General features: G+C 39.6%; 1 protein-coding gene across 1 annotated transcript in view; it reads left to right on the top strand.

Annotated features, from left to right (window-relative positions):
- Positions 1 to 17,636, top strand: part of LOC308337224 (uncharacterized protein) — a 42,042-nt gene extending 24,406 nt beyond the window's left edge. The window contains exons 3-4 of the mRNA XM_080795339.1: positions 15,685 to 15,811; positions 16,524 to 17,636. Coding sequence (XP_080651465.1) covers positions 15,685 to 15,811; positions 16,524 to 16,689 — 293 coding nt within the window. The 3' untranslated portion in view covers positions 16,690 to 17,636. The remainder of the gene's footprint in view (positions 1 to 15,684; positions 15,812 to 16,523) is intronic.
- The last annotated feature ends 9,545 nt before the right edge of the window (positions 17,637 to 27,181 follow it).

Genomic DNA, 27,181 nt, shown 5'->3' with positions numbered 1-27,181 from the left:
AGGTGGCTGTGTGTTTATGCTGAGGGGCGGGGAATGGACATGGTACCTTCCAGCTCCTTTGTTCTGGAGGGGGCTCCTTGTGATTCCTGCTTTTCCAGCACAAGCTCTGAGATGAGTAAATCACTCTCCCTTAAATGTGCCTCATAGGCTATATCTCTGCAAGGTGTTTGTCATGCTGTCTCTTTAAGAGTGGGGCTCAGCTTCTTTTTTTTTTAAGATTTTATTTATTTATTTGACAGACAGAGATCACAAGTAGGCAAAGAGGCAGGCAGAGAGAGAGAGGAGAAAGCAGGCTCCCTGCTGAGCAGAGAGCCCAATGTGGGGCTTGATCCCAGGACCCTGGGATCATGACCTGAGCCGAAGGCAGAGGCTTTAACCCACTGAGCCACCCAGGCGTCCCATGGAGGGGGCTCAGCTTCTTAACATCTTCTGTGTGCTCCTAGAGTAGAGCTCACTGATTTTTAGAATTCCAGGTCTTCAGTCTCGCTCGTTGTAACAACTTAGGAAATTTGGCCCCTCTTCCTTTCAAAACCACGTATATATGGTATATTCTTCTCGTGTGTACTCCATAGTGTTATTGTCTGTTTCCTACCCTTCTCTGTGCCCTCAGCTCCCTTCCAACTGTAGACTTCCATAGTCTGTTTCACTCCCAGACTCTGTCTCCTCCCTTTTTCTATGTGTCTTCTTCTCTGTCTTTAGTTGTGGAGTCTGTTCTGTTAATCTTTGTGTCATTTTCTGGGTTATTTACACTGATACGAGTGTTATCTAGTTGTATCTTAGGAGGAGGCAAGCTTAGGGTCCTCCTACTTGGCCATCTTCCCAGCCTCTTAGTCTTTGTTTTAATCTATTTTGTCTGATCTAAGTATTTCTACCTGCACATTTTTTCCCACTACCATTTGCATGGAATTATGTTTTTCCATCCTTTCACTTTCAGTCTATATGTATTGTTCAGTTTGAAGTCTTTTCTAGGCATGTTATGGATGGATCTTGCTTTTTAAAATTCATTCACCATATATTTTTTTGGTGGAGTATTTAGACCATTTACATTTAAAGTAATTATTGATAGGTATGTAGTTAATGCCATTTAATTCACTCTTTTCTGGATGTTTAGGTCTCTGTTCCTTCTTTTACTCTTTTCCCTTGTGATTGATGAGTTTTTTTAGTTATATACTTGGATTTATCTCTATTTTTTGCATATCTATTACACATTTTGGTTTGTGGTTATAATGAGGTTTATATATAATATCCTAAGTATATAGTATTCTGTGTTCAGTTGATGGTTCTTTAAATTTGAACACATATTAAAAGACCTTCATTTTAAAAAATCTTATTTCCCAGGAGAGTTAACCTATATATTAGTTTCAGGTTACGATATAGTGATTCATAAATTCCATACATCACTTCGTGCTCATCATAACAAGTGCACTCCTTAATCCCCATCACCTATTTCATCCATCCCCCACCCTTGTCTGGTAACCATAACTTTGTTTTCCATAGTTAAGAGTCTGTTTCATTTTTACTTCCTTTCCATATTTTATGTATATGATGTTATATTTTACGTCTTTTTATTTAACTGATTTTTTAGTTATAATTGATTTTACTACTTTTGTCTTTTACCCTTCATACTAGTTTTTTTTAAAGATTTTATTTGTTTGACACAGAGAGATCACAAGTAGGCAGAGAGGCAGGCAGAGAGAGAGGGGGAAGCAGGCTCCCTGCTGAGCAGAGAGCCTGATGTGGGGCTCAATCCCAGGACCCTGAGATCATGACCTGAACCAAAGGCAGAGGCTTAACCCACTGAGCCACGCAGGCACCCACCCTTCATACTAGTTTTACAATTGATTGATCTACCATCCTTCCTGTATGCATGCTTTTACTTGTGAATCTTTTTTCTTTCATAATTTTACTTCTAATTATTGCCTTTTGTTTTCTGCTTAAAGAAGTCCCTTTAAAAAAATAAAGAAGTCCCTTTAACAATTTTTATAATTAAAGTTTAGTGGTGATGAACTCTGTTAACTCTTGTTTCTCTGGGTTACTCTTTATCTCTCTTTCAGTTCTTTTTTTATGATTTTATTTATTTATATGAGAGAGAGAGAAAGAAAGAGAGAGAGAGCACAAACAGAGAGTAGGGGGAGAGGGAGAGGGAGAAGCAGACTCCCCTGTGAGCAGGGAGCCTGATATGGGACTCAATCCTAGGCCTCTGGGATCGTGACCTGAGCCGAAGGCAGACACTAACCCACTGAGCCACCCAGGCACCCTCTCTCTTTCGATTCTTAAGGATAACCTTGCTGGGTAGAGTATTCTTTGTTGTAGATTCTTTCTTTTCAGCACTTTGAATATTTCATGTTATTCTTCTCACCAGCAAACTTTCTGTTGAAAAATCAGTTGATAACCTTGTGAGATTTCTCTTGTATGTAAGTATTCTTCTCTTAAGTTTTTCAAGATTTTCTCTTTATGTTTTAGTTTAGATATTTTTCATCGTTACATGTCTTGGTGTGGATCTCTTTGGATTCATCTTATTTGAGCATCTCTGCTTCTGGGATATGGATGTCTGTTTTCTTTCCTGGAATAGGGAAATTTAAGCTGTTATTTCTTCAAGTAAGTTTTTTGCCCCTTTCTGTCTTCTTCTGGGACCCCTATGATGTGAATGTTAGTATGCTTGATGTTTCCCCAGAACTTCCATAATCTGTCCTTGTTTTTTAAAATTCTTTTTTTTTTTTTTGTGGTGTTGCTTGCGTGGTTTCCACTACCCAGCCTCCAGATCACTAATCTGTTCCTCTTTATCTTTTATTTTTTTAAAGATTTTATTTATTGATTTGAGAGACAACTAAAGTGAGAGAGATCACAGGGGGAGAAGGAGAAGCAGACTCACTGCTCGATGGAGAGCCCCATGTGGGGCTCGATCTCAGGACCCTGAGATCAAGACTGAACTGAAGACAGACACTTAACTGACTGAGCGACCCAGGCACCCCCTGTTCCTCCTTATCTTTTAATCTGCTGTTGATTTCCTCTGGTTTATTTTTCATTTCGGTTATATTCTTCAGGTGCAATTGGTTCTTTTTATATTTTTTCTCTCTATTGAAATTCTCACCGAGTTCATCTACTCTTCTTTCACATCCAGTGAATTTCTTTATGGCTGATACTGTGAACTTTTTTTTTTTTTTTTAAGATTTTATTTAGTGGGGCGCCTGGGTGGCTCAGTGGGTTAAAGCCTCTGCCTTCGGCTCAGGTCATGATCTCAGGGTCCTGGGATCGAGCCCCACATTGGGCTCTCTGCTCAGCGGGGAGCCTGCTTCCTCCTCTCTCTCTCTGCCTGCCTCTCTGCCTGCTTGTGATTTCTCTCTGTCAAATAAATAAATAAAATCTTAAAAAAAAATTAAAAAAAATATTTTATTTAGTTATTTGACAGAGATCACAAGTAGGCAGAGAGGCAGGCAGAGAGAGAGAGGGGGGGAAGCAGGCTCCCCACCGAGCAGAGAACCAGATGCGGGGCTCGATCCCAGGACCCTGGGATCATGACCTGAGCTGAAGGCAGAGGCTTTAACCCACTGAGCCACCCAGGCGCCCCTGATACTGTGAACTTTTTATCAGGTAGATTGCTTGTCTCCACTTTGTTTAGTTCTTTTTCTGAGGTTTTATTTTGTTCTGTCAGTTAGAGCATATTCCTCTTTCTCCTCATTTTGTTTGACTTGCTGTGTTTCTTTCTGTGAATTATGCAGACTAGCTGCTTCTAGAGTTGAAGGAATGGTGTTGTGTAGGAACAGCCCCTGTATAGACTGTGTACCTGGTTGCTTTGGCTGGTTGGCTGGAATTGTAGTGGGTGCAGCCTGGGGATCCTGGGCTATTTCACTCAGTGGGTGTCCTAACAGGGCATCTGGAGCTGAAGCACGCAGGGCCACAGGGTTCTGGGGTGCTCCACATAGTGGACACTGGAAAGATCACAAGATCCAAAGTGGGTGCAGGCTGAGTGGTTTCAGGGTACTGTGTACATGGGACACGCTGGCAGAATGGCTGGAGCTGAAGTGGCTATAGGCTGGGAGGCTTGTGATGTTCCATGAATAGGGGCCCTGGTGGGTAACTGGAGCTGAGGTGGGTGTGGGCTGGGAGGTTTCATGGTGCTTCATGCAGTGATTGACCTGGCAAGTGGTCTGGAGCTGAATTAGGTGTGGGCCTGGGATGTTCTAGGGTTCTTTGTACTTGTGTCACCTTGGTCATTTGGCTGGAGCTGTAGTGGTCACTGTCTAGTAGGAGTGTCCCAGGGTGTGTCCCGCTGGGGTTGTCTTGGTGGGATGGCTGGAGCTCAGGATGGTTTGAGGCAGTGGGGCCACCTTGGGGGTAAGCTGGGGCTGGTGTGGGCTAGGGGCCACTACTTGTTGAGGCAGCAGATGGCTCAGGTGCCTGGACCTTGTTCCCATCTTTACTGTTAAGGTGGAGGGGGAATATAAACAGTGGTGCCACCAGTCCCTTTGATTTTAGAGAGTTCCTGCAGCTCCCCTGCTCTTTGAGTTTTAGGACTCGTTCCTTGATATTTAAATTGATCTTTTACTATTTTTAAAGGATGTTATTTACTTATTTGAAAGAGAAAGAGAGAGGGAGAGAGCATAAGCAGGGGAGAGGGGCAGAGGGAGAGGGAAAAGCTGACTCCCTTGATGCGGGGCTTGATTCCAGGACCATGAGACCACGACCTGAGCTGAAGGCAGGCACTTAACAGACTGAGCCTCCCAGATGCCCATCAGTTGCTCTTTTAAACCACAGCTTTTTTTTTTTCCCCTGTACTCCAAGGTGTCTGGGGCTGGTGTATTCTAGGGGCTTGGGGATTGTTGTGGCAGTGAGCCCACTGGGGCACCTGGACCCTGCTCCTGTCTGCACTTAAAATGTGGAGGGGGTATGTAAAAGATGGTGCTGGCTAGCCCCCACTTAAGAGAGTTCCAGTAGCCTCCCACCATTTAGAGGAGGGTTAGTTCCTTTTCATTGCTGCTGTCCTTTTAAATTGCATCTTTTTTCTCTGTTCCAGGGCAACTGAATCTGCTCCTGTTTCTGCAGGACTGACTCTCCCTACCATAGTTTGCAGCATCGGGGGTGGGATTTTATTGTTAACATGTCTGTGCCTCCTTCTCTCCTGCCATTCTCAGTATGGTCCCTTTATCCTTTGTTTTGCTGTTCAGTCAGCCCTCAGTTCTTCAGGAGGAATTGCTCTGTATTTACTACATTTTCTTTCTTTTACCCATTGGTGGGCACTTGGGTGACTTCCATGTCTTGGCTGTTGTAAGTAACGCTGCAATGAAGATGGGGAGTGCAGATATCCAAAAGTAGGTTTTTTTCAGTCTCCATAACTATGTGATCCAATTCTTATAATAAATCTCTCTTCTCTCTCTTCCTTTCTCCCTCCCTCCCTTTCTGACTCTCCCCATGTCATTATCTATATCCGTTTTATTCTGTTTCTGGGAGAACCTTGACCAATGCAGAATTTGGAACCAAGAGTGGTTCTAGAGGAATAGAAATTTAAGGATGTTTTTGGATTTGGTTCTGTTGTTTCTGGAATTTGCTCTCTAATCTGATTAGATTTTAAGACACTAAAGGGGGTGCCTGGGTGGCTCAGTGGGTTAAGCCTCTGCCTTTGGCTCAGGTCATGATCTCAGGGTCCTGGGATCGAGCCCCGCATGAGGCTCTCTGCTCAGCAGGGAGCCTGCTTCCCCCTCTCTCTCTGCCTGCCTCTCTGCCTACTTGTGATCTCTCTCTGTCAAATAAATAAATAAAATCTTTTTAAAAAAGACGCTAATGACTCTATTTCCATTAGGACAGAGAACACTGATAGTCCATGTGGGAACTATTTGTAGAGATATGCAAAATCTCTGCATCAGATACTCCTAACCAACCACTCTTGAGAAGCAAGGAGCTAAGTGACTCAGAATATGATACTTTTAAACATTTTTTTTTGAAAACTAAGGAATATAATGACATTGGTTGGTTGCTCCTAATGTTGCTGGACAGAGTGGTGAAAGAAAGAAATGAGGTCAGGGATTTGAATTCCCAGCTCAAATGCCCTGTAAATGACTTAAGAGCCTTATGTGTGCCTTGAAAGAGAGTCTTATCTCATAGCTGCAGCGTTGAAATTGCTGACACTCAAATATAGAACCTCACCTTGTAATTGGCTGAGTTACAACATAAGTTTAACTCTCAACCTTGCAGGATATCTTCTGTTAAAGGGGCATTGATTGGGAAAGAATGGCATCCTGTAAATTGCTATAAGGATGTATAGGAAGATCTTGATGAGGCTAGGAACATCGAGCTTCTAAATACTGAAGGATCTTCTTTGCTAGTGGAAGAGGTCTTCCCACTCCCAGTGGAAGCAACCTGTCCAGCCCCAGGAAAAGTATTTCCCTCAACTACAGGAGAAGTGTCCTCCCTACCCGCAGTAGCAGCCATTTCCCTAGTCACAGCAGTGTGGGCCTCTCCACCTGTCTATGGGGATTAACACTGCATTGCTTGAGGAAATGGCAATGGCTTCTCCAGAGGCAGTTTCCATGCAAGACAATACTGAGACTTAGGATCCACTCTCATCACCCCCTCACTGCTTCTATAAATAGACTCAAGTCCCAGCAAACCTCTAAAGATATGGTATAAAATGTGATCCATGGGGTGGTGCACTCTACTTCAGATGAATTACTTGAGTTTTTTCAAGTAATTTATACATGCCTAAATCCAAGGAAATTGTGGGAATGTGTACTCAGAGTATGGAATAATGGTAGAAAGAATATAAAGTTGGATCAGTCCAAATTTATTGATACAGGCTCATGTTGGTTCGACCTTGGGAGCTTCCTGGGTGAAATTTGGAACTGGCTCCCATATACAGGGGGCCTGGAGAGACTGAAGCAGCAGACTGCTCTAGTTTTGGCAGGAGGTTGTTTTAATAAGCAAGGAAACTTACTTATGAGGCTTGTCTTGGATGGCTGCAAGAGGGGTAGATCTCTGTACCCATCCACTAGAATCTTAAAAGTTTATATAGAGTTCTTAATGGAATTCAGTCACGTACATAGTCCAGATGGTCTTATCTCAAGGCTGCATCCTTGAAGTGGCATCTAGTGTGGGAATGGTGGGCAGAACATATATCCAAAGTACAGGGTAAGGAGCCTCTGATTGTCCAGGTACAGCTCGTGATAACATCTTTTTTTTTTTTCTACCAAGAGCAACATAATCCATTGATTTCTTAAGTCCCCTAGGCTAGGGGTTGTATCACTCAGACATTCACTTGTGTCCTCATGTCATTTAATAAAGATTATACGTGAGCAGAGTCATCAGATATGAACATACAACATTCTGTTTTGATAATGGCATAGAGGCCTCCTTGTGAGGCAGTAATAATGTCCCAAGACCATCCTAATTTGGAGGACAGTTTTTCTTATTACAAATATTTCAGTGTTCAACGAAAATAGGTTTGCTGTCTATCATTTAAGTCTTATTGGGTGAATTTAATGAGGGCTTCTATGTGTGCTGTAAGTTTCTCCAGGCCAGTGGAGGGTATATAGACAGTGGCCAAATGATTGTATTGGTAGAAAAAAGAATGTGCTCATCCACTGACTGGATCCTATAGAAGCAGCAGAAATCTAAGGTTGAAAAGACAGATATTTAGTAGGAACTTGTATGGGAAGGCCTTCCCCTTCTATAAGAATTACACTTGTGGCGTGAACCTCAGATGTTAATGTGAGTGCAGCTTTAGGAATTTGACCTAGTTGTACATACCATACATGTTGGCGGGGGGAGGCAGGACTGGCAGGTGTGAAGAGATGGACTGGGGATGGGATCTGCCACAGCAGAATTCCCACCTTTACCCCTCTTTTAATGGTGCATGTTCTGTTACAGGTATATTGTGTTTCAGTAGGTCCGGCTTGTACCAGGACAATGAGATTCCAGTGGAGATTGAACAGTTCTCTGTGAACCAGGGGTGCAAAGTAATTTACCCCTCTTGGTGGGATGTCCTATTGCAAACTCCAGTGGTTAACACCTTTCCCAGGCATGGTGGGGCATGGTATTCTCAGCAGCATAGCACACTGATCCATGGTAAGAATCTGGGCAATGGGTATCTCCTGTGATCCATACCTTTATACACTTTCATGGTGTTGGGTATCTCAGAGGTGGGTTGATGGGCTATATTCTCAATCCATCCCTTGGTAGGAAGGGAAGTTCTTACCCTGATAATGTGTTCCTTAATACTGTCTAGTCATATCTGATTCTGTGTACATTTTGGAATATGGCATTCTAGTCAAAGCCCTGGTAACATAACCAGTGTTTCCATTTGTGTCCCATTATAAGGTGAACAGGTTCTCATGGAACTTAGGCAAATAACTATTATCATCATGGATGTAAGAATAATCACTAAGAGTTTCTGAATTCTAAAGAGATCAGGTAGAGAGAAAAAGACAAGTGTTTTATCCTTATTGACAAAGGTATATCTTGGCAAATTGCCAATAGTGTAAGAGAAAAGAGGAAAAGTTTATCTTAAATGTGTAAAACACACACACACAAAGAATATTTTAAACAAAAAGTCATAAAAATTATAATCAGTCTCTAGTCCCATATAATTTTTGATCTTTTGTTAGCAGTTTAGTGAGTTCATCTAATTTTTTTTCCATTAGAGTTCTGTTAATTCTTAGTTCAGTGGAATGATCTTAGTTATCAAAAACCTTTACTTGTCAGAGCCTTTTCCATGAATTTCCTTAAAGATAAAGTAGGTTTGCAGGAACACTTTTGCAAAGCATCAGAGTAAAACAACAACTGTCTGCAAATGACATAAGACTTACAAGTGGCTGTGCATAAAGATCTGATGAGAGTTCATTATAATGCATTTGACAAGGGAATTTAATGATTTCTGTGACATCATTTTTTAAAATATTTCATTAAGTAATCTCTACACTCAACGTGGGGCTTGAACTCATGACCCGGAGATCAAGAGTTACATGCTCTTCTGGCTGAGCCAGCCAGGCACCCCACTGTAACATCACTTCTAAAATAACTAGAATTGTTATAGGAGGAGGTAATTGAGAGGACGTGACTGCCAGTTGACCCACAAACTGGACCTGGGCAATTAGCGGCTCCTTGCCTCCTCCCCTATCGTTGGAATGTACATTCTGTTCACCATTCTCACAGTAGGAGCTATTTTCAAGGATGCAGCCTTGAGAGAGCAGTGTGTTGCTGAGCCCATCTGGAAGGAATATGTGACTGATGCAGTTAACTAAATAAACTTGTAAGCCTCTGGTGGTTGGTTGCAGTGATTTACTCATCTTGTGACTGCCCAGGACAAGTCTTACATTAAGTTCCCTTGCTTATTAAAACTGCTACGTACTAGTCTGGAATGGTCTTTTTCTTTGTTCTCTCCTAGTCCTGTGTGTATGGGGCCCATTTGTGAATAAACAGTTGGTCAGCCAGCCAGGAGACTGCAGAAATGGGTCTTGGGAAAGAGGCATCTGTGGGGGTGGGGAGTCCTGAGTTGGCCATCAACCTGTGTGTGTGTGTGTGTGTGTGTGTGTGTGTGTGGGAGTAGTATGTTAGATGCTTGATCACTGCTTAAGTACAGAGACTTCTAAAAATGCTGATTATTTTGATGTGCTTGTTTGAGAAACTTCACAGTGCATTGCAGCAAAGAAAGGAAACAGATTACTTCTATGTTGAGCTGGTCTCTATTGTAAGCATTTCAGCCCAATTAGAAGCTGAAGCTCCAGTTAGAAAGTTGGCAGAAGGACCAAGGTAGAGAAGGATGTTATCCAGAGTTATCCACTACTCAACTAACTTTGGGGCTAGCAGACAAGGTAGGAGAGCAGAATAAGAAGTTGGAGACTTTTGCATAGCCAGGAGGACACAAACTGCCATGGCTTAAAGTTTGAGTGCTGTGACAAAGCCTGATTGAGACATTAAGAGGTGGAATCACTGGGAAATTGAGGAGAACAAAGTGGAGAATGTTGTGGTTGAGAATGAAACAGATGAATTTCTAAAATACCAATTGCTGTTGAAGCTTCCTTCCCCAAAATGTAGTGTATAGTTTCCATAAGATTATTCATCAAGGGCAAATACAAATCTTAAAAGTCTTCTCCAATTAGTTACAATTTTGTGCATCTGATTTCTTGGGTTTAGTTCATGTGTCAACCATCCTCTCAATGACCTCCAACAGTTCACTAAGCAGAGATTCTGCATGTAATGTAATTCTGCAGTATAATGTAGCTTAGGAAATTAGGGCTTTAATTGGTTGGTTGGCTGAAATATGGACCAAAAGATGTCCCACCTTATGTGAATTGGAAATGTCCCATCTCCCTTGGTTTAATGTAAAGGAAGGAGTTGAGAGGCTTAGAGAGATTGGACTATTAGAGTGGATTTGTCATTTAAGATGTACTCATCCATACTGGGAGGGTCCAGAAGACCTACCTTTTACTAATACTATGAGAAATAATTTTGTGAATGGAGCCCTAGCATCCTCAAAGAGTTCTGTGATTGCTCTTCTCTGTGGGCCAGACCTTATAGTGGGAACCACAGCCACTCAGTTGGAAAAACTAAATGTAATGGGAATAATTGGATCCTGGGGGCCAAGTGGTGGCACTCAGACACCAAAGGGAAGCTGGGTGTGGTTATTGTAATGGGCAATAGAATCGAAACAGCAGATTTTTCTGATTCATGCAGACTTATGGCACTGGCTAGGTATTGTGTTCTAAAAAGTGAAATAAATAGAAAACCTACTAGATTCTTATTTGATCTGTATAAACAGAAAAGTTTTAGGTCACATGAATGAAAGTCTAACTCAAATCCTAAAGCCAAGAATCACAGTTTCTCAATAAATTCCCACACTTGAGATAGTTTGTAGCCCCAGAACTCTGTTTTTTTTTAAATATTTTATTTATTTATTTGAAAGAGAGAAGAGAATGAGGGAGAGTAAGCATGAGATGGGGAAGGTCAGAGGGAGAAGCAGACCTTCTGCTGTGCAGGGAGCCTGATGTGGAACTCAATCCCAGGACTCCAGGATCATGACCTGAGCTGAAGGCAGTCACTCAACCCAATGAGCCACCCAGGTGCCCAGGCCCACAACTCTTGAAGGAAGGAGAGGCCAGTTCCCTTGAGGAAGGACCCCCGTACACTATTGAGAATTTATACTGTTATTCTGTTGTACAAAAGAACCTACAACCTTTTACTGAGGTAACTGCATGTTGAAGACAAGGAAATAATCAGACCTTTCAGGGACTGCTGGACATGGATTTGAACTGACACTAATTCTAGGAGGCCTGAAAGATCTCTGTGGCCCTGTAGTCAGAGTATGGGCTTATGGATATCACGTGATCAATGGAGTTGTAGCTCAGGTCTATCTCACAGGGAGTCCAGTGGGTCCTCAAACCCGTTCTGTGATTATTTCCTCAGTTCCAGAATATATAACTGGAATAGAAACACATAACAGCTGGCAGAATCTCAGCTGTTTCCTGATCTATGGAGTGAGGGCTACTATGGTGGGAAAGGCCAAGTAGAAGCCATTAGAACTGCCTCTACTTAGGAAAATAATAAATCAAAAATACTTCAATAATAAATTTAAAAAACTCCACATTCCTGGAGGGATTACAGAGATTAGTGCCACCATGGAAGATTGAAAGATACAGGAGTGGTGATTTCTACCACATCCCCCTTCAGCTCTTCTATATCTTTGATCTATGCAGAAGACAGGTGGAGAATGACAATGGATTATTTTAAGCCTAACTAGGTAGTGACTCCAGTTGCAGGTGCTATACCAGATGTGGTATCATTGCTTGGGCAAATTAAGATTATGTGGTACATGTTATGCAGGTATTGATTTGGCAGATGCACGTTTTTCCCCCATACCTGTCCAAAAGATCCACCAGAAGCAGTCTGCTTTCAGCTGGCAAGACCAGCAATGTACCTTCACTGTCTTACTTCAGGGGTAAATCAACTGTCTAGCTCTATGTTGTGATGTAGTTTGCAGGGAATGTGATTACCTTTCCCTTTCACAAGATGTCACACTGTTTCATTGTACTGATGACATTATGATAATTGGACCTAGTGAGTGAGAATTAGCAACTGATCTAGACTTATTGGTGATACAGTTGTACTCAGAGGGTGGGATATAGATTGAACTAAAATTCAGGGGTCTTCTGGGGGCGCCTGGGTGGCTCAGTGGGTTAAGCCTCTGCCTTTGGCTCAGGTCATGATCTCAGGGTCCTGGGATCGAGCCCCGCATCAGGCTCTCTGCTCAGCGGGGAGCCTGCTTCCTCCTCTCTCTCTGCCTGCCTCTCTGCCTACTTGTGCTCTCTCTCTCTGTGTCAAATAAATAAATAAAAAATCTTTAAAATTCAGGGGTCTTCTGTCCGAAATTTCTAGGGATCCAGTGGTGTGGGGCACCAATGCTGAGACATCCAAGATGAAGGATAAATTGTATTTGGTCCCTTTTACAACCAAGAAAGAGGCACAGTGCCTAGTGGGCCTCTTTGAATTTTGGAAGGAACATATTCATTTGGGTGTGTTACTCCAGCCCATTTACTGAGCGACCTGGAAAGTTGCTAGTTTTGACTGAAATCTACAACAAGAGAAGGCTTTGCAGCAGTCCAGGCTACTTAGCAAGGTGTACCACACTTGGGCCATATGATCCAGAAGATCCAATAGGTGCTTGAAGTGTTAGTGACAGAGATGGTGTTTGAAGAATTTGGTAGACTTCTCTAGGTGAATTGCAGTGTAGTCCTTTAGGATTTTGGAGCAAGACCCTGTCATCATCTGGAAATAACTCCCCTTTTGAGAAACTGCTCCGACCTGCTACTGGACCTGAGACTGAACACTTGACCATGGGCCACCAAGTTACCACATGACCTTAGCTGCCTTTCATGAACTTGAGTGTTGTCTGACCCAGCAAGCCTTAAAGCTGGGTATGCAAAACAATGCTCCATCATCAAATGGAAGTGGTATATATGTGATCAGGCCCAAATGGGCCCTAAAGACACAAGTTACATGAAGAAGTGGCCCAAATGCCATGGTCTCCACTCCTGCTGTACTGCCTTCTTCCTCCCAGCCTGTATCTGTTGCTTCATGCGGTACTTCCCTACAATCAGTTGACAGGAAGAAAAGACTTGGACCTGGTTTATAGATGGTTCCGCATGGTGTGCAGGTACTGCTCAAAAGTGGACAGCTGCAACACTGTGGCCCCTCTCTGGGACATCCCTGAATGACATTGGTGAAGGGAAATCCTTCTAGTGGGCAGAACTTCAGGTAGTACCTCTGATTGTTCACTTATGTTGGAAAGACAAATGACCAGACAAGTGATTATATACCAGTTCCTGGGCTGTGGCCAAGGGCCAGGGACTTGGAAAGAACATGATTAAAGAATTGGTGATAAAGAAATTTAGGAATGAGGTATGTGGATAGACCTGTCTGAATGAGCAAAAGATGTGAAGATATTTATAACCTGTGTGAATGCTCACCAATGGTTTGGTTACCTCACCAGAGGAATATTTTAATGATCAAGTGGGTAGGATGGCCCATTCTGTGGATACCATTCAACTCTTTTTCCAGCCGCTTCTGTCATTTCCAGTGGACTCATGAGCAAAGTGGCTGTGGTGGCAGGATGGTAGTTATACATAGGCTCAGCGACATGGACTTCCACTAACCAAGCGCAGCATGGCTATGGCCAACACTGAGTGTGCAGTCTGTCAACAGTAGAGACCAGATCTGAGCCCCTGATACGGTATCATTCCCTGGTATAATCAGCCAGCTACCTGGTGGCAGGTTGGTTACCTTGGACTGCTCCCATCGTGGAAGGGGCAGCATTTCTGCCAGTCTATATCTAGTATGTCTATCCCAGTAAGGGCAGTCCTTACTGGGATAGACATACTAGATACAGATTGCCTACCCTGCATGCAGTGCTTCCTCCAAAACTACCATCTGTGGACTTAAGGAATGCCTTATCCACCATTGTGGTATTTCACAGAGCATTGCCTGCAGATCAAGGAACTCACTTCGCAGCAAAAGAAGTATGACAGTGGGCTCATACTTAGGGAATTCACTGGTCTTACTATATTTCCTATCTTTTTTTAAAGATCTTTTTAAAAAAGATTTTATTTATTTTTGGGGGGAGGGGCAGAGGGAAGAGGGAGAAGCAGGCTTCCCACGGAGCAAGGAGCTTGATGCGGGGCTCCATCCCAGGGCCCCGGGATCATGACCTGAGCTTAATGGACTCAGCCACCCAGGCACCCCTATTCCCTATCATCTTGAAGCAGCTTGCTTAATATAACAATGGAATGACCTTTTTAAGATTTAGTTATAGTACCAGCTAGGTGGTAGTACCTTGCAGGCCCAGGGCAGGGTTCTTCAGAAAACTGTATATGCTCTGAATAAGTGTTCAGTATATGGTGCTGTTTTTCCAATAGCCAGGATTCACAGGTCCAGGAATCAAGGGGTAGAAATGAAAGTGCACCACTCACTAATATCATAGTGACTAACTACCAAAATTTTTGCTTCCCGTTCTCATGATATTGTGTTCTGCTGGCCTAGAGGTTTTGGTGTCAGAGGGAGGAAAGCTTTTATTGGGAGACACAACAATGATTCCAACGAGCTGAAGGTTAAGACGGCCACCTAGCTACTTTGGGCTCCTCATGCCTCTGAATCCATAGATGAAGAAAGGAGTTATGGCATTACCTGGGGTGATTGTTCTTGATTATCAAGGGGAAATTGGATTACTACTACACAAGGGAACTTAGGATAAGTATGTCTGGAATACAGTCAGTCTCTTAGGATGTCTCTTAGTATCACCATGCCTTGTGATTAAAGTCAGTGGAAGGCAGAGGATCATAGGGGAAGAGAGAAAAACATGAAACAAGATGAAACCAGAGAGGGAGACAAACCAAAAGAGACTCTTAATCTCAGGAAACAAACAGGGTTGCTGGAAGGGAGTGGGGTGGGAGGGATGGGGGTGCTGGGAGATGGACATTGGGGAGGGTATGTGCTATGGTGAGCATTGTGAATTGTGTAAGACTGATGAATCACAGACCTGTACCCCTGAAACAAATAGTACATTTTAGGTTAATTTTAAAAACCCCACAAGTTAAAGAAGGTTACCTAAAGCCCAATATTTAGATACAGCTTGAAATTATATGAGAAACAACCAGTAAGTCTGGTGAATTTTAATATGTTGTTCATAGATATAGTCATTCTATAGTACAAGTATTAAAACATGTATGAAGCTGATAAAAGAATTCAGGATAGAATAGTGGTTACTTCTGGGAAGGAAGGAGAGAGGAAGGGAATGATATCAGAATACACAGGGCTTCGTTTTTATATGCAATTTTTTTTTTTGTTAAAGAATGGATTTGAGACAAACAAGGAAAAGTTAAAATTTAATAAGGCTATTTGGTGGATGTGTGGGATTTTTTGTTGTATTCTGAATTTTCTTTTTTTTTTTTTTTAATTTGACAGAGATCACAAGTAGGCAGAGAGGCAGGCAGAGAGAGAAGGAGGAAGCAGGCACCCTGCTGAGCAGAGAGCCCGATGTGGGGCTCTATCCCAGGACCCTGGGATCATGACCTGAGCCGAAGGCAGAGGCTTTAACCCACTGAGCCACCCAGGCGCCCCCGTATTCTGAATTTTCTGATTGTATTATATTCTGTATGCATATTGTTATAAACATCTGTAATAAATATTGTTTCATAAAAACAGGTAAAAAAAAAAAAAGTAAAGCCAATGGAAAACTACAACAAACCAATCCAGGCAGGACTAATAATGGCCCACACCCTTCAGGAATGAAAGAGTTACCCTGCCTGCTAAAGAACAATGACCAGCTGAGGTAAGTGTTCATTGAAGGCAAAGGGAATACTGAATGGGTATTAGAAGAAGGTCATTATAAATACCACCTACAACCACATGACAAGTTACAGAAATGACTCTAATTGTGATGAATATTTCCTCATTTTGTCATAAACATGTTTGTGTGCATATATACACGTAAAGAAGCAAATATCTTTGTTTCTTATTCCATTATCATGAATTGACTTTATATTAGTTTTTAAGTATTGCTAATTTTACATCATAGTATTTAAATTACAGGATATCAGAAGGGTAAACACCACTCAAGGACTCTACCTCATCTTCTGGAGAAGGGATTAATACATGTTCAGTTATATGCAGGAGAGTTGTGTCCTGTTTGGTAGAATTATGACCTTGTTTATTGTCTTTATTTGGAGATTAAGTATAGTTTAAGGAGATATGTACTGGTGCCAAATTGATAGGTGGTGAACTTATGTTAGTTTTATGTATCATCATAACTGGGCTACAGGATACTCAGTTGGTAAAACAGTATTTCTGGGTGTGTCTATGTGGATGTTTCCAGAGTAATTAACATATGACTTGGTAGACTGAGTAAAGACCACCCTCACTAATGTGGGTGGGCATCATCCAATCCATTGAAGGCCTAAATAGAACAGTCAGAGGAAGGGCAAATTTACTCTTTGCTTGAGTTTTGCTTGAGTTGGAACATCCTTCTTCTCTTGCCCTTCTAGATTGCCACTCCTGGCTCTTGCGCCTTTAGACTCAGACTGGAATTTACACAACTGGCCCCTCATTTCTCAGCCCCTTGGATTCAGACTGAATTACAGCTTTCCTAGTTCTCCAGCTTGTAAATGGCAGATCTTGGGATTTCCTGGCCTCAATGATCACATGAGCTAATTTGTATAGTAAGTCCCCTCATCTATATAGCTGTATCTATATCTATAGCTCTCTATCAATCCATCCATCCTATTGGTTCTGTTTCTATGGAGAACCCTGACTAATACAATATGGAATCTAAAACAGTCAAATTCATAGCAGAGAATAGAATGGTTGTTGCCAGGAGCTGGGGTGAGGGGGAATGGGGAGATGGGAAAAGAGTACAAAGTTTCAGTTATATATGATAAAGAAGTCCTAGAGATCTAATGTCTAGCATAATGACTAGTTAGAAATACTCTATTATAAACTTGAGATTTGCTAAGAGGTATTCTCACCATGCACAGAAAAGGTAATTACATTAGGTGATGGATATGGTAATTACCTTGATGGTAGTGATCATTTTACAGTGTATACATTTATCAAAACATCAAATTGTAGGGATACCTGGGTGGCTTAGTCGTTAGATGGCTGCCTTCAGCTCAGGTCACCATCCCAGAGTCCTGGGATTGGGCTGCCTGCTCAGCAGGAGGCCTGCTTCTCTCATTCTCCCTCCTGCTCCCCCTACTTGTGTTCCCTCTCTAGCTCTGTCTCTCTCTGTCAAATAAATAAAATCTTAAAAAAACAAAAACAACAAACATCAAATTTTATACCTTAAATATATACAATTTCTATTTGTCAGCTCTACCTTATTAAACCTGAAACAAACAAGGATAAAAACATCCAGGTCAGAAGGAAAGAAGTAAAACATTATTTACTTTCAGAAGACATAATTTTCTATATAAGAAGTCCTAAGGAATCTACACAGAAAAAACTGTTAGAACTAATAAATGAGTTCAGAGACATTGCAGGATACAAGATCAATATGAAAATCAGTTGTATTTCTATATACTAGTAATTAACAATCCAAAATGAATTAAAGAAAGTAATTTTATTTACAATAGCATCAAAAAGAAGTATTAGGAACAACCAAAGAAATGCATGACTTTTACACTGAAAATTACAAAACATTATTGGGTGAAATTAAATAAATGGAAATATATTCTATGTTTATAGATTAGAGGGCTTAATATTGTTAAGGTGGTAATACTATCCAAAATGATCTTCTGAAAAAAAATGATCTGATTCAATGTAATCGCTATCAGAATTTCAGATGCCTGTTTTTCCCTAACATTGGCAATCTGATTTAAAATTCATATGGAAATTCAAGGAAGCTGTTAAGAGCTAAAAGAATCTTGAAAAAGAGCAACAAAGTTGGAGGACTCATTTCCCTATTTCATAATTTACTACAAAGGTACAGTAATTAGAGCAGTGTGATTTTGTCATGAAGATAGTTATATAGATCAGTGGAATATAGTTGAGAGTCCAGAAATAAACCAGTATGTCTTGATTTTCAGTAAAGATGCCAAGACAAGTCAATGGAAAAAGAACAGTCTTGTTAACAAATCTTGCTGGGAAAACTATACCCATCTCACACTACATATGCGAATTAACTCAGTGTATCAAAGAACCTGTATGTTAAGAACTGGAACTGCAAAATTATTACAAGAAGGCATAGGCGTTTTTGTATTTTTTGGGTAAATACCCAGTGGTGCAATTACTAGATTGTAGGGTAGTTTTATTTTTGAGGACCCTCTACTTTCTTCCACAGTGGGTGCACCAGTTTGCCTTTCTACCAACAGTGCAGGAGGGTTCCTTTTCCTCCACATCCTTGCTGATACTTCTTTCTTGTGTTTTTGATTTTAGCCATTCTCATAGGTGTGAGCTGATATTTCACTGTAGTTTAAATTTATATTTCTTTGATGGTGAAATAGGTGGTAGAGATTAAGGAGTGCACTTGTGATGAGCAGTGGGTGTTGTATGGAATTGCTGAATCACTATATTGTACACCTGAAACTAATATAATGCTGTGTGTTAATCATGCTGGAATTAAAATAAAAACAATTTAAAAAAGTCGTGAGTGTGCATCTTCTTATACTTAGATTAGGTCATGTCTTTTTAGGTATGATATCTAAAGGAAAAACAACAAAAGAAAATATAAACTATGCCTTATCAAAATTAAAAGAAATTCTTTGCTTCAAATGACACTTAATAAAATAAAATTTTATTCATTAAAATTCATTTTTAATAAAATGAAAAGCAAATCCACAAAAAATATTTGCATCATATATCTGATTAGGATCTAGTATCTAGAATGTGTGAACTCTTTAACATTCATCTAAGAGTTCTTTCAACTCAAAAAGACATACAACTGGGGCGCCTGGGTGGCTCAGTTGGTTAAGCGACTGCCTTCGGCTCAGGTCATGATCCTGGAGTCCCAGGATCGAGTCCCACATCGGGCTCCCTGCTCAGCGGGGAGCCTGCTTCTCCCTCTGACCCTCTCCCCTCTCGTGCTCTCTTTCAAGTAAATAAATAAAAAATCTTAAAAAAAAAAAAAAAAGACATACAACTCAGGGCACCTGGGTGGCGTAGTCAGTTAAGTGTCCGACACCGGATTTTGGCTCAGGTCTTGATCTCAGGGTCATGAGTTCAGGCTCTGCATAGGGCTCCATGCTGGGTGTGGAGCCTACAAAGAAAAGTGGGGCCTACAATCCAACTTAAAAATGGACAAAGTGTTTGAGTAGACATTTCTCCAAAGAAGATATATGAATGACCAATAAGCAAAAAGATGGTCACCATCATCAATTGTTAGAGAAATACAAGTCAAAACAACAATGAGATTCCATTTCACACATAGCAGTATGTCTATATTTAAAAATGATAGGGGCTCGTGGGTGACTTAGTTAAGCATGACTCTTGATCTCAGTGCTCAGGTCTTGATCTCAGGGTTGTGAGTTCAAGCCCTGTGTTGGGCTCCATGGGCGGGGGCAGCGTGGAGCCTACTTAAAAAAAAAAAAAAAGACAGACAATAACAAATGATGAGGACACAGTTAAATTGGAATCCTCCCACATTGCTAGTAGGAATGGAAAATGGTACAGCTGCTATGTGAAACAAAACATTAAAAGGTTAAGCACTGGGGCGCCTGGGTGGCTCAGTGGGTTAAAGCCTCTGCCTTCAGCTCAGGTCATGATCCCAGGGTCCTGGGATCCAGCCCCACATCGGGCTCTCTGCTCAGCAGGAAGCCTATTTCCTCCTCTCTCTCTGCCTGCCTCTCTGCCTGCTTGTGATCTCTGTCTGTCAAATAAATAAAATCTTTAAAAAAAAAAAAAGGTTAAGCACTGAGTTAACATAGAGGAATTCCACTCCTAGGTTATATACCCAAGAGAACTGAAACCATGGTCACACAAAAAATTATGCACAAATATTCATAGCAGCATTCCTGATAATAGCCAAAAATGTCAATTAATGGATAAATGTGACATTTCCATACAATGGAATATTGTTCAGACATTCAAAGCAGTGACGTACTGATGTATGATATAACATGAATGAACATTAACATTATGCTACATGAAAGAAGCCAGTCACAAAGGACCATATATCTTATAATTTCACTTCTATGAAGTGCCTATAATAGACAAAAACATAGAAAGTAGATTATTGGCTGCATAGGAATATAGTGGGGAGCATAGTGCGCAGGAGAATACCAGCTGGTATAAGATGAATGTATTTTAAAACTAATTGTGATAATAGTTACACAACTCTGAAAACATACTAATTCACAAATGCACACTTTATGAGTTTGGATTTTATAGTATCTAAATTATATCAATAAAATATTCCTGTAACAGGAACCCCAGGACCATATCACTTCATTGGTGAATTCTACTAATCATTGAAAGAAGAATTAATATCAATTTTATATAAACTTTGAAAAATAAAGGAACAGTTTCAGCTTTATTCTATGAGACCAGTATTACCTTGATGCCAAAAGTTCCCAAACACTTAACAAAAAATATAAAACTACAGAACAATATTCCTTATGAATATATATGTAAAAATACACATCAAAACAGTTCCCTTGTATTCCAAGTTTACTACGACTTTAAAAAATAGCTTTACTGAAATTCACATATAGGTGTTAAGTTTTCTCAAGAATTGATACTGTTTTTTCCTTTAGCCTGTTAATATAATGGATCACATTGATATTTAAGTATTGAACAAACCTTACATAGTTGGAAGAAACTGGTCCTGGTATATAATTATTTTTATACATTTTTGGGTTCAGTTTGTTATTTCGTTGGGTAAATTTTTTGTGTATGTAGTATAACCACACAATGGAATAATGTGAATATGAATATTAATAATATGAATAATATTCAGCCACAAAAAGTAGTGCTGTATTGATACATGCTACATGGCTGAAGCTTAAAAACATTGTGTTAAGCAAAACAAGCCAGTCTTAAAAGATCATGCTTTCATACGATTCAATTCATATAAAATATCCAGGATAGGGAAATCTATAGTCACAGAAGATAGTGGTGGCTTAAGGTTTGGAAAGATGAGGGTAGCTAAATTGTACAGGGCTCCTTTTAGAGGTGATGAAAATGTTCTAAAATTGACTGTGGTGCTACTTGCCCATATCTGTAAATACGGTAAAAAAAAAAAACTACTGAGTTGTACACTTTAAATGGGTAAATTGTGTGGCATGTGAATTATAATTCATAAATCTGTTTTAAAAAAAGAATGAACAACAACAACAAAAAAGAATGAACAGACTACTGGATAGTGTCATCAGCAAGAGAGCAGAATAGGAAGCCCCAGAACCTCCTTCCCCCACACAAACACCAACTTAACTACAAGACACGGACCAGTTGCCTTTGTAAGAAATCAAGACACACCAGTTAAGAGGTTCCAGTACTCCAGGTGCGCAAGAAGCCCACTGCTTCAAAGCCTGGTAGAAAAATTCATAGTGCTCGCTCACTAGAGCCCCTCCCCCCAGCACAGTACGCATGATTGAGAGAAAACTCCCAACCCCCTACTTTTCCCTTTGGAGGGAAAGAGGAGAGTAGAAAACATATGCAGTATTCTGACTTTTGGGGGTGTTCCCCGAGAGACTGCTTTTACCTTGCCTTAACTCTAAAATGGTGTCAGTTTGGAAGCATTTGAGAACAAGGAAAATTAACATGGACCAAAGCCTGCAGACACTAGATGGTGCTCCAGTACAGTGGCTTAGTATAATATTAAAGAGCCTGCAGTATCGCAAACAGACACCAGAGGGAGCTTGCGAATAGACATTGTCAAAAAAAAAAAAAAAAAAAATCTCTTAAATTAGGAATTTACATACAAGCCCGGAGAGAATGTATTCCCAGAAAAAGCTTTAGGGGTTTACTGAATCTCTAGCTGAGTGATTGGAGAAAGTCTTCACTATACAAAACCAGACCGCAAAAACTGGGAGAGGTGGTTGATTTTTCAAATACCAAAGACCCAGTAGAACATGACAAGGTATACAAAGAAACAGGGAAACATGGCTCAAAGGAACAAATTAAATATCCTGAAGCCATTCCTAGAATAATAAAGATATATGAATTACCAGGCAACAGATTCAAAGTACTGCCATAATATGAATTCTCAATGAATTAAAAGAGAGTGCAGACAAAATCAGGGCGGAAATTCATGAGTAAGTTAGAATATCAAGAAAAAGTTAGAAATTATGAAGAAGAAACATAAAATTCAGGAACTGAAGAATGCAATCACTGAACTGAAAAAATCACTAGAGAGGTTCAACAGTAGACTTGACCAGTCAGAAGAATCAATGAATTCAAAGACTTTAAAATTACCAAGATAGAGGAGGAAAAAAAGAATGAAAAAACTGAACGGAGTTTAAGAGACACTATCAAGGAGAACAACATATGCATTTGGAAGTTTCAGAAGGAGAAGAAAGAGAAAAAGGGACAGAGAATCTCTTTGAAGAACTAATGGCTGAAAATTCTCCAAATCTGAGGAGAAATGAACACATGAATTCAAGAACCTCATAAAACTCCAACTAGGATAAGTATAAGGTGATATACACATTTAAGCAAACTGTCAAAGTTCACAGACAAAAAGAATAATTGAAAGCAGCAACAGCAACTTGTAATATACAAGTGAACTTCTATTAAAATTATTAGTGGATTTCTCAGCAGAAACCTTGCAGGCTAGAAGGAAGTGGGATGGCATATTCAATGTGCTGAAAGAAAAAAACCCTGCTATCTGAGAACACTATTTCCAGCAAAACTGACCTTCAGAAAAAATAAAGAAGAAATTAGGATTTTGTTAGATAAAAGCTGAGGGAATTTATTACCACTACATCTGCCCTACAAGAAATACTGAAGGGAGAAAAAAAAAAAGAAATACTGAAGGGATTCCTTCAAGTTGAGGTTAAAGAATGATAAACAACAACACAAAACCATAAGAAAATATAAAACTCCCTGGTAAATATAGGGGTGCCTGGGTGGCTCAGTTGTTAAGTGTCTGCCTTCAGCTCAGGTCATGATCCTGGGGTCCTGGGATGGAGCCTTCCATTGCACTCCCTGCTCAGAGGGAAGCCTTCTTCTCCCTCTTCCACTCCTTCTCCTTGTGTTCCCTCTCTCTCTGTGTCTCTCTGTCAAATAAATAAATAAAATCTTAAAAAAATAAAGGTAAATATATACAGAAATAATCTTGTAATATTCTAAGTACACACATCATTTTAAAAACTAGTAAGCAATTTTAGAAAAAGCATAAAAAGTAGTTATACATCTATGTTAATGAATACATGGTATAAAAGGGTAATTTCTGTAATAAATAACATGAAGTTGAAGGGACAGAGATTTAAAAAATTAGTGTTGTTTTGTGTGATTGGATTTAACTTGTTTTTGGTTTAAAATAGATTGTTATTACTTTAAGATGTTTCATGTAATTGTAATAATAATAACAAACAAAATATCTATAGAATATACACAAGATAAATGAGAAAGGACTCAAAACATGTTATGACAAAAATTCAACAAACACAAAAATAGACAACAAGAAAAGAGGGACAAAATACTACAAGACATACAGAAAAATGAACAAAATGGCAATTATTTTTCACTATCAGTAATTACTTTAAATGTAAATTAATTGAACACCTCAGTTAAAGAACATGGATTGGCTGAATGGATGACAACAAGGTCTAACCAGATGCCATCTAGAAGACATTCATGTTAGACTAAAAATGAAAGGATGGGAAAGATATTCCATGGAAACAGGAATATAAAGAGAATAGGGATAGCCATACTTATATTAGACAAAATAAACTTTGAGACAATAATTGTTAAGAGACAAAAAAGGATATTAAATATAAAAGGGTCAATTCTCCAGGAGGATATAATGATTATAAATATGTGCATCTAAAATCAGAGCTCCCAAATATATGAAGGAAGCACTGACAAAATCAAAAGGAGAAATAAATAGTAGTACAATAATAATAGGAGACTTACATACCTCAATATCAGTTATTGGTAGAAAAACCAGACAGAAGATCAGTAAAGAAGCAGAGGACTGGACCAACACTGTAGACCAAATAGACCTAGCAGATGTATATAGAACATTTCATTTAACAGCAGCAGAATACATATTCTTCTTAACATAAACATAAACATAAACATAAACATTCAGATTACATCACAAAAACAGTTCTTAACAAATTTAAGAAGATTGGATTCATACAAAGAATCTTTGATCACAATAGAATGAAATCAGAGATCAAAAGCAAGAAACAAGAAAATCTACAAAAGTGTAGAAGTTAAGCTATTCACTCTTAAATAATCAAAGAAGAAATTACAATAAAATTTAGAAAGTTATCTGAGACAAATGAAAACAAAAGCATGAAATAACAGAACTTACTGGATTCAGAGTGACATCAGCAAAATGGCAGATTAGAAGTTTTATACTATCTTCCCCTTCTTCAGAACATCAATTTTCACAATCCTCTACAGATGAGAGTGCCTTCACAGAAGCCTAGGATTCCAGTGGAGAAGTTCTAGCATATCACTGGAGCAAAAATAATGAGATTGGACACATTGTAAATGGTAAGAGGAAAAGGTTTCCTGCACTTAAGTCACCCTTCCTTTAAGGCGATATAAGCTCAGTGCTAAGAGAGACCCTCTCCACCTATGGTTTCTTCCATGTCCCCATGGAAAAAGGAATTAGGCAAAATGAGAGCACACTTAGGAAACTCAGTAACTCCTTCAAACATAGTAATATTTGTATTATAGGAGCCCCAGAAAAGAGAGAAAAGGGGGAAGAAAATTTATTTGAAGTAATAATAGCTGAAAACTTCCTAATCTGGGGAAGGAAAAAGACAATCCAGATCCAGGAGGCACAGAGAACACCTATCAAAATCAACAAAAGCAGAGCCATACCAGGACACATTATACTTAAATTGGCAACATATACTGATAAAGAAAACATTTTAAAAACATCAAGACAAAAGAGGTCCTTAACTGACAAAGGAAAATCTATAAGGCTATCAGGGGATTTATCCACACAAACTTTCCAAGCCAGAAGAGAGTGGCATGATATATTCAAAGTGCTAAATGGAAAAATCTGCAGCCAAGTGTACTCTATCCAGCAAGGCTATCATTCAGAATAGAAGGAGAGATAAAGAGTTTCCCAAACAAAAACTAAAGGAGTTTGTGACCACTATAACCAGCCCTGCAAGAAATATTCAAGGAAATTCTCAAGAGTGACAAAGACAAGAAAGAATCAGAGAAAACCTCCAGGAACAAGGACAAAGCAAATAAAAAATGGTGATAAGTACATATCTATCAATAATTACTTTGGACAAAAATGGACTAAATGCTCCAATGAAAGGCCATAGGGTGTCAGAATGGATGAAAAAACAAGACCCATCTATATGCTGCCTATAAGAGACTCATTTAAGACCTAAAGACACCTGCAGATTGAGTGAGGGGGTGGATAACCATTTATAACACACATGACTGCCAAAATAAAGCTGGAGTAACAATAGTTATATTGGACAAACTAGACTTTTAAAACAAAGACTAACAAGAGACAAAGATGGTGCTATATAATCATAAAAGGACAATTGAACAAGAAGATATAAGACTTGTAAATATTTATGGACCTGGGGCGCCTGGGTGGCTCAGTGGGTTAAGTCGCTGCCTTTGGCTCAGGTCGTGATCTCAGGGTCCTGGGATTGAGCCCTGCATTGGGCTCTCTGCTCAGCAGGGAGCCTGCTTCCCCCTCTCTCTCTGCCTGCCTCTCTGTCTACTTGTGATCTCTGTCTGTCAAATAAATAAATAAAATCTTTAAAAAATATATTTATGGACCCAACATGGGAGCACCCAAATATATAAAACAATTAGTAACAAACATAAAGGAACTCATTGATAATAATGCAATAATAGTAGAAGACTTTAACACCCCCTTACGTCAATGAACAGATCATCTAAACAAAAAATCAACAAAGTAACAATGGTTTTGAATGACAAACTGGACTAGAGGGACCTAACAGAGATATTCAAAACATTCCATCCTCAAACAGCAGAATACACGTTCTTTTCAAGTACACATGGAACATTCTGCAAAATAGATCACATATTAGGTCACAAAAGAGGATTCAAAAAAATAAAAAAGATTGAAGTCATACCATGCACCTCTTCTGACCACAACACTATGAAACAAAGTCAACCACAAGAAAAAAATCTGCATACATATATGGAGGTTAAACAATGTTCTACTAAACAATGAATGGGTCAACCAGGAAATAAAAGAAGAAATAAAGAAGTACATGGACAAATAAAAATGACAACACGAAACAGTCCAAAACGTTTGGGATGCAGCAAAAGTGGTCCTAACAGGGAAGTATATAGCAATACAGGCCTAACTCAAGAAACAAGAAAAATCTCAAATAAACAACCTAACCGTACACCTAAAGAAGCTTGAAAAAGAAAAACAAATGAAAGCCAGCAGAAGGAAGGAAATAATAAAGATTAGAGCAGAAACAAATGATATAGAAACAAAGAAAACAATGGGACAGATCAAGGAAACCAGAACTGGTTCCTTGAAAAAATTGATAAAATTGATAAACCTCTAGCCAGATGTATGAAAAAGAAATGAGAAAGAAAGAAAATCACAGATGAGAGAGGAGAAAAAACAACCCAAACCAGAGAAACACAACAATTATAAGAGAATATTATGAAAAACTAGAGGTGAAAAATTGGACAACCTAGAAGAAATGGACAAATTTCTAGAAATGTATAAGCTACCAAAACTGAAACAGGAAGAAATAGAAAACACTAACGGACTGATAACCTACAAAGAAATTGAATCAGTAATTTAAAAAACCCCAACAAACAGAAGTCCAGGACCAGATGGCTTAACAGGTAAATTCTACCAAACATTTAAAGAAGAGTTAATACCAAAACTGAATCAGGAAAAAATAGAAAACCTGAACAGACCCATAATCAGCAAGGAAAATGAAGCAGTAATAAAAAATCTCCCAATAAGATTCCATGGCCAGATGGCTTCCCAGGGGGAATTCTACCAAACATTTAAAGAAGAACTAATACCTATTCTTCTGAAGCTGTTTCAAAAAATAGAAAGGGA

This window comes from Martes martes (assembly GCF_963455335.1).
Source record: "Martes martes genome assembly, chromosome: X".
Classification (NCBI taxonomy): domain Eukaryota; kingdom Metazoa; phylum Chordata; class Mammalia; order Carnivora; family Mustelidae; genus Martes; species Martes martes.
This window is presented reverse-complemented; position numbering and strand designations above follow the sequence as displayed.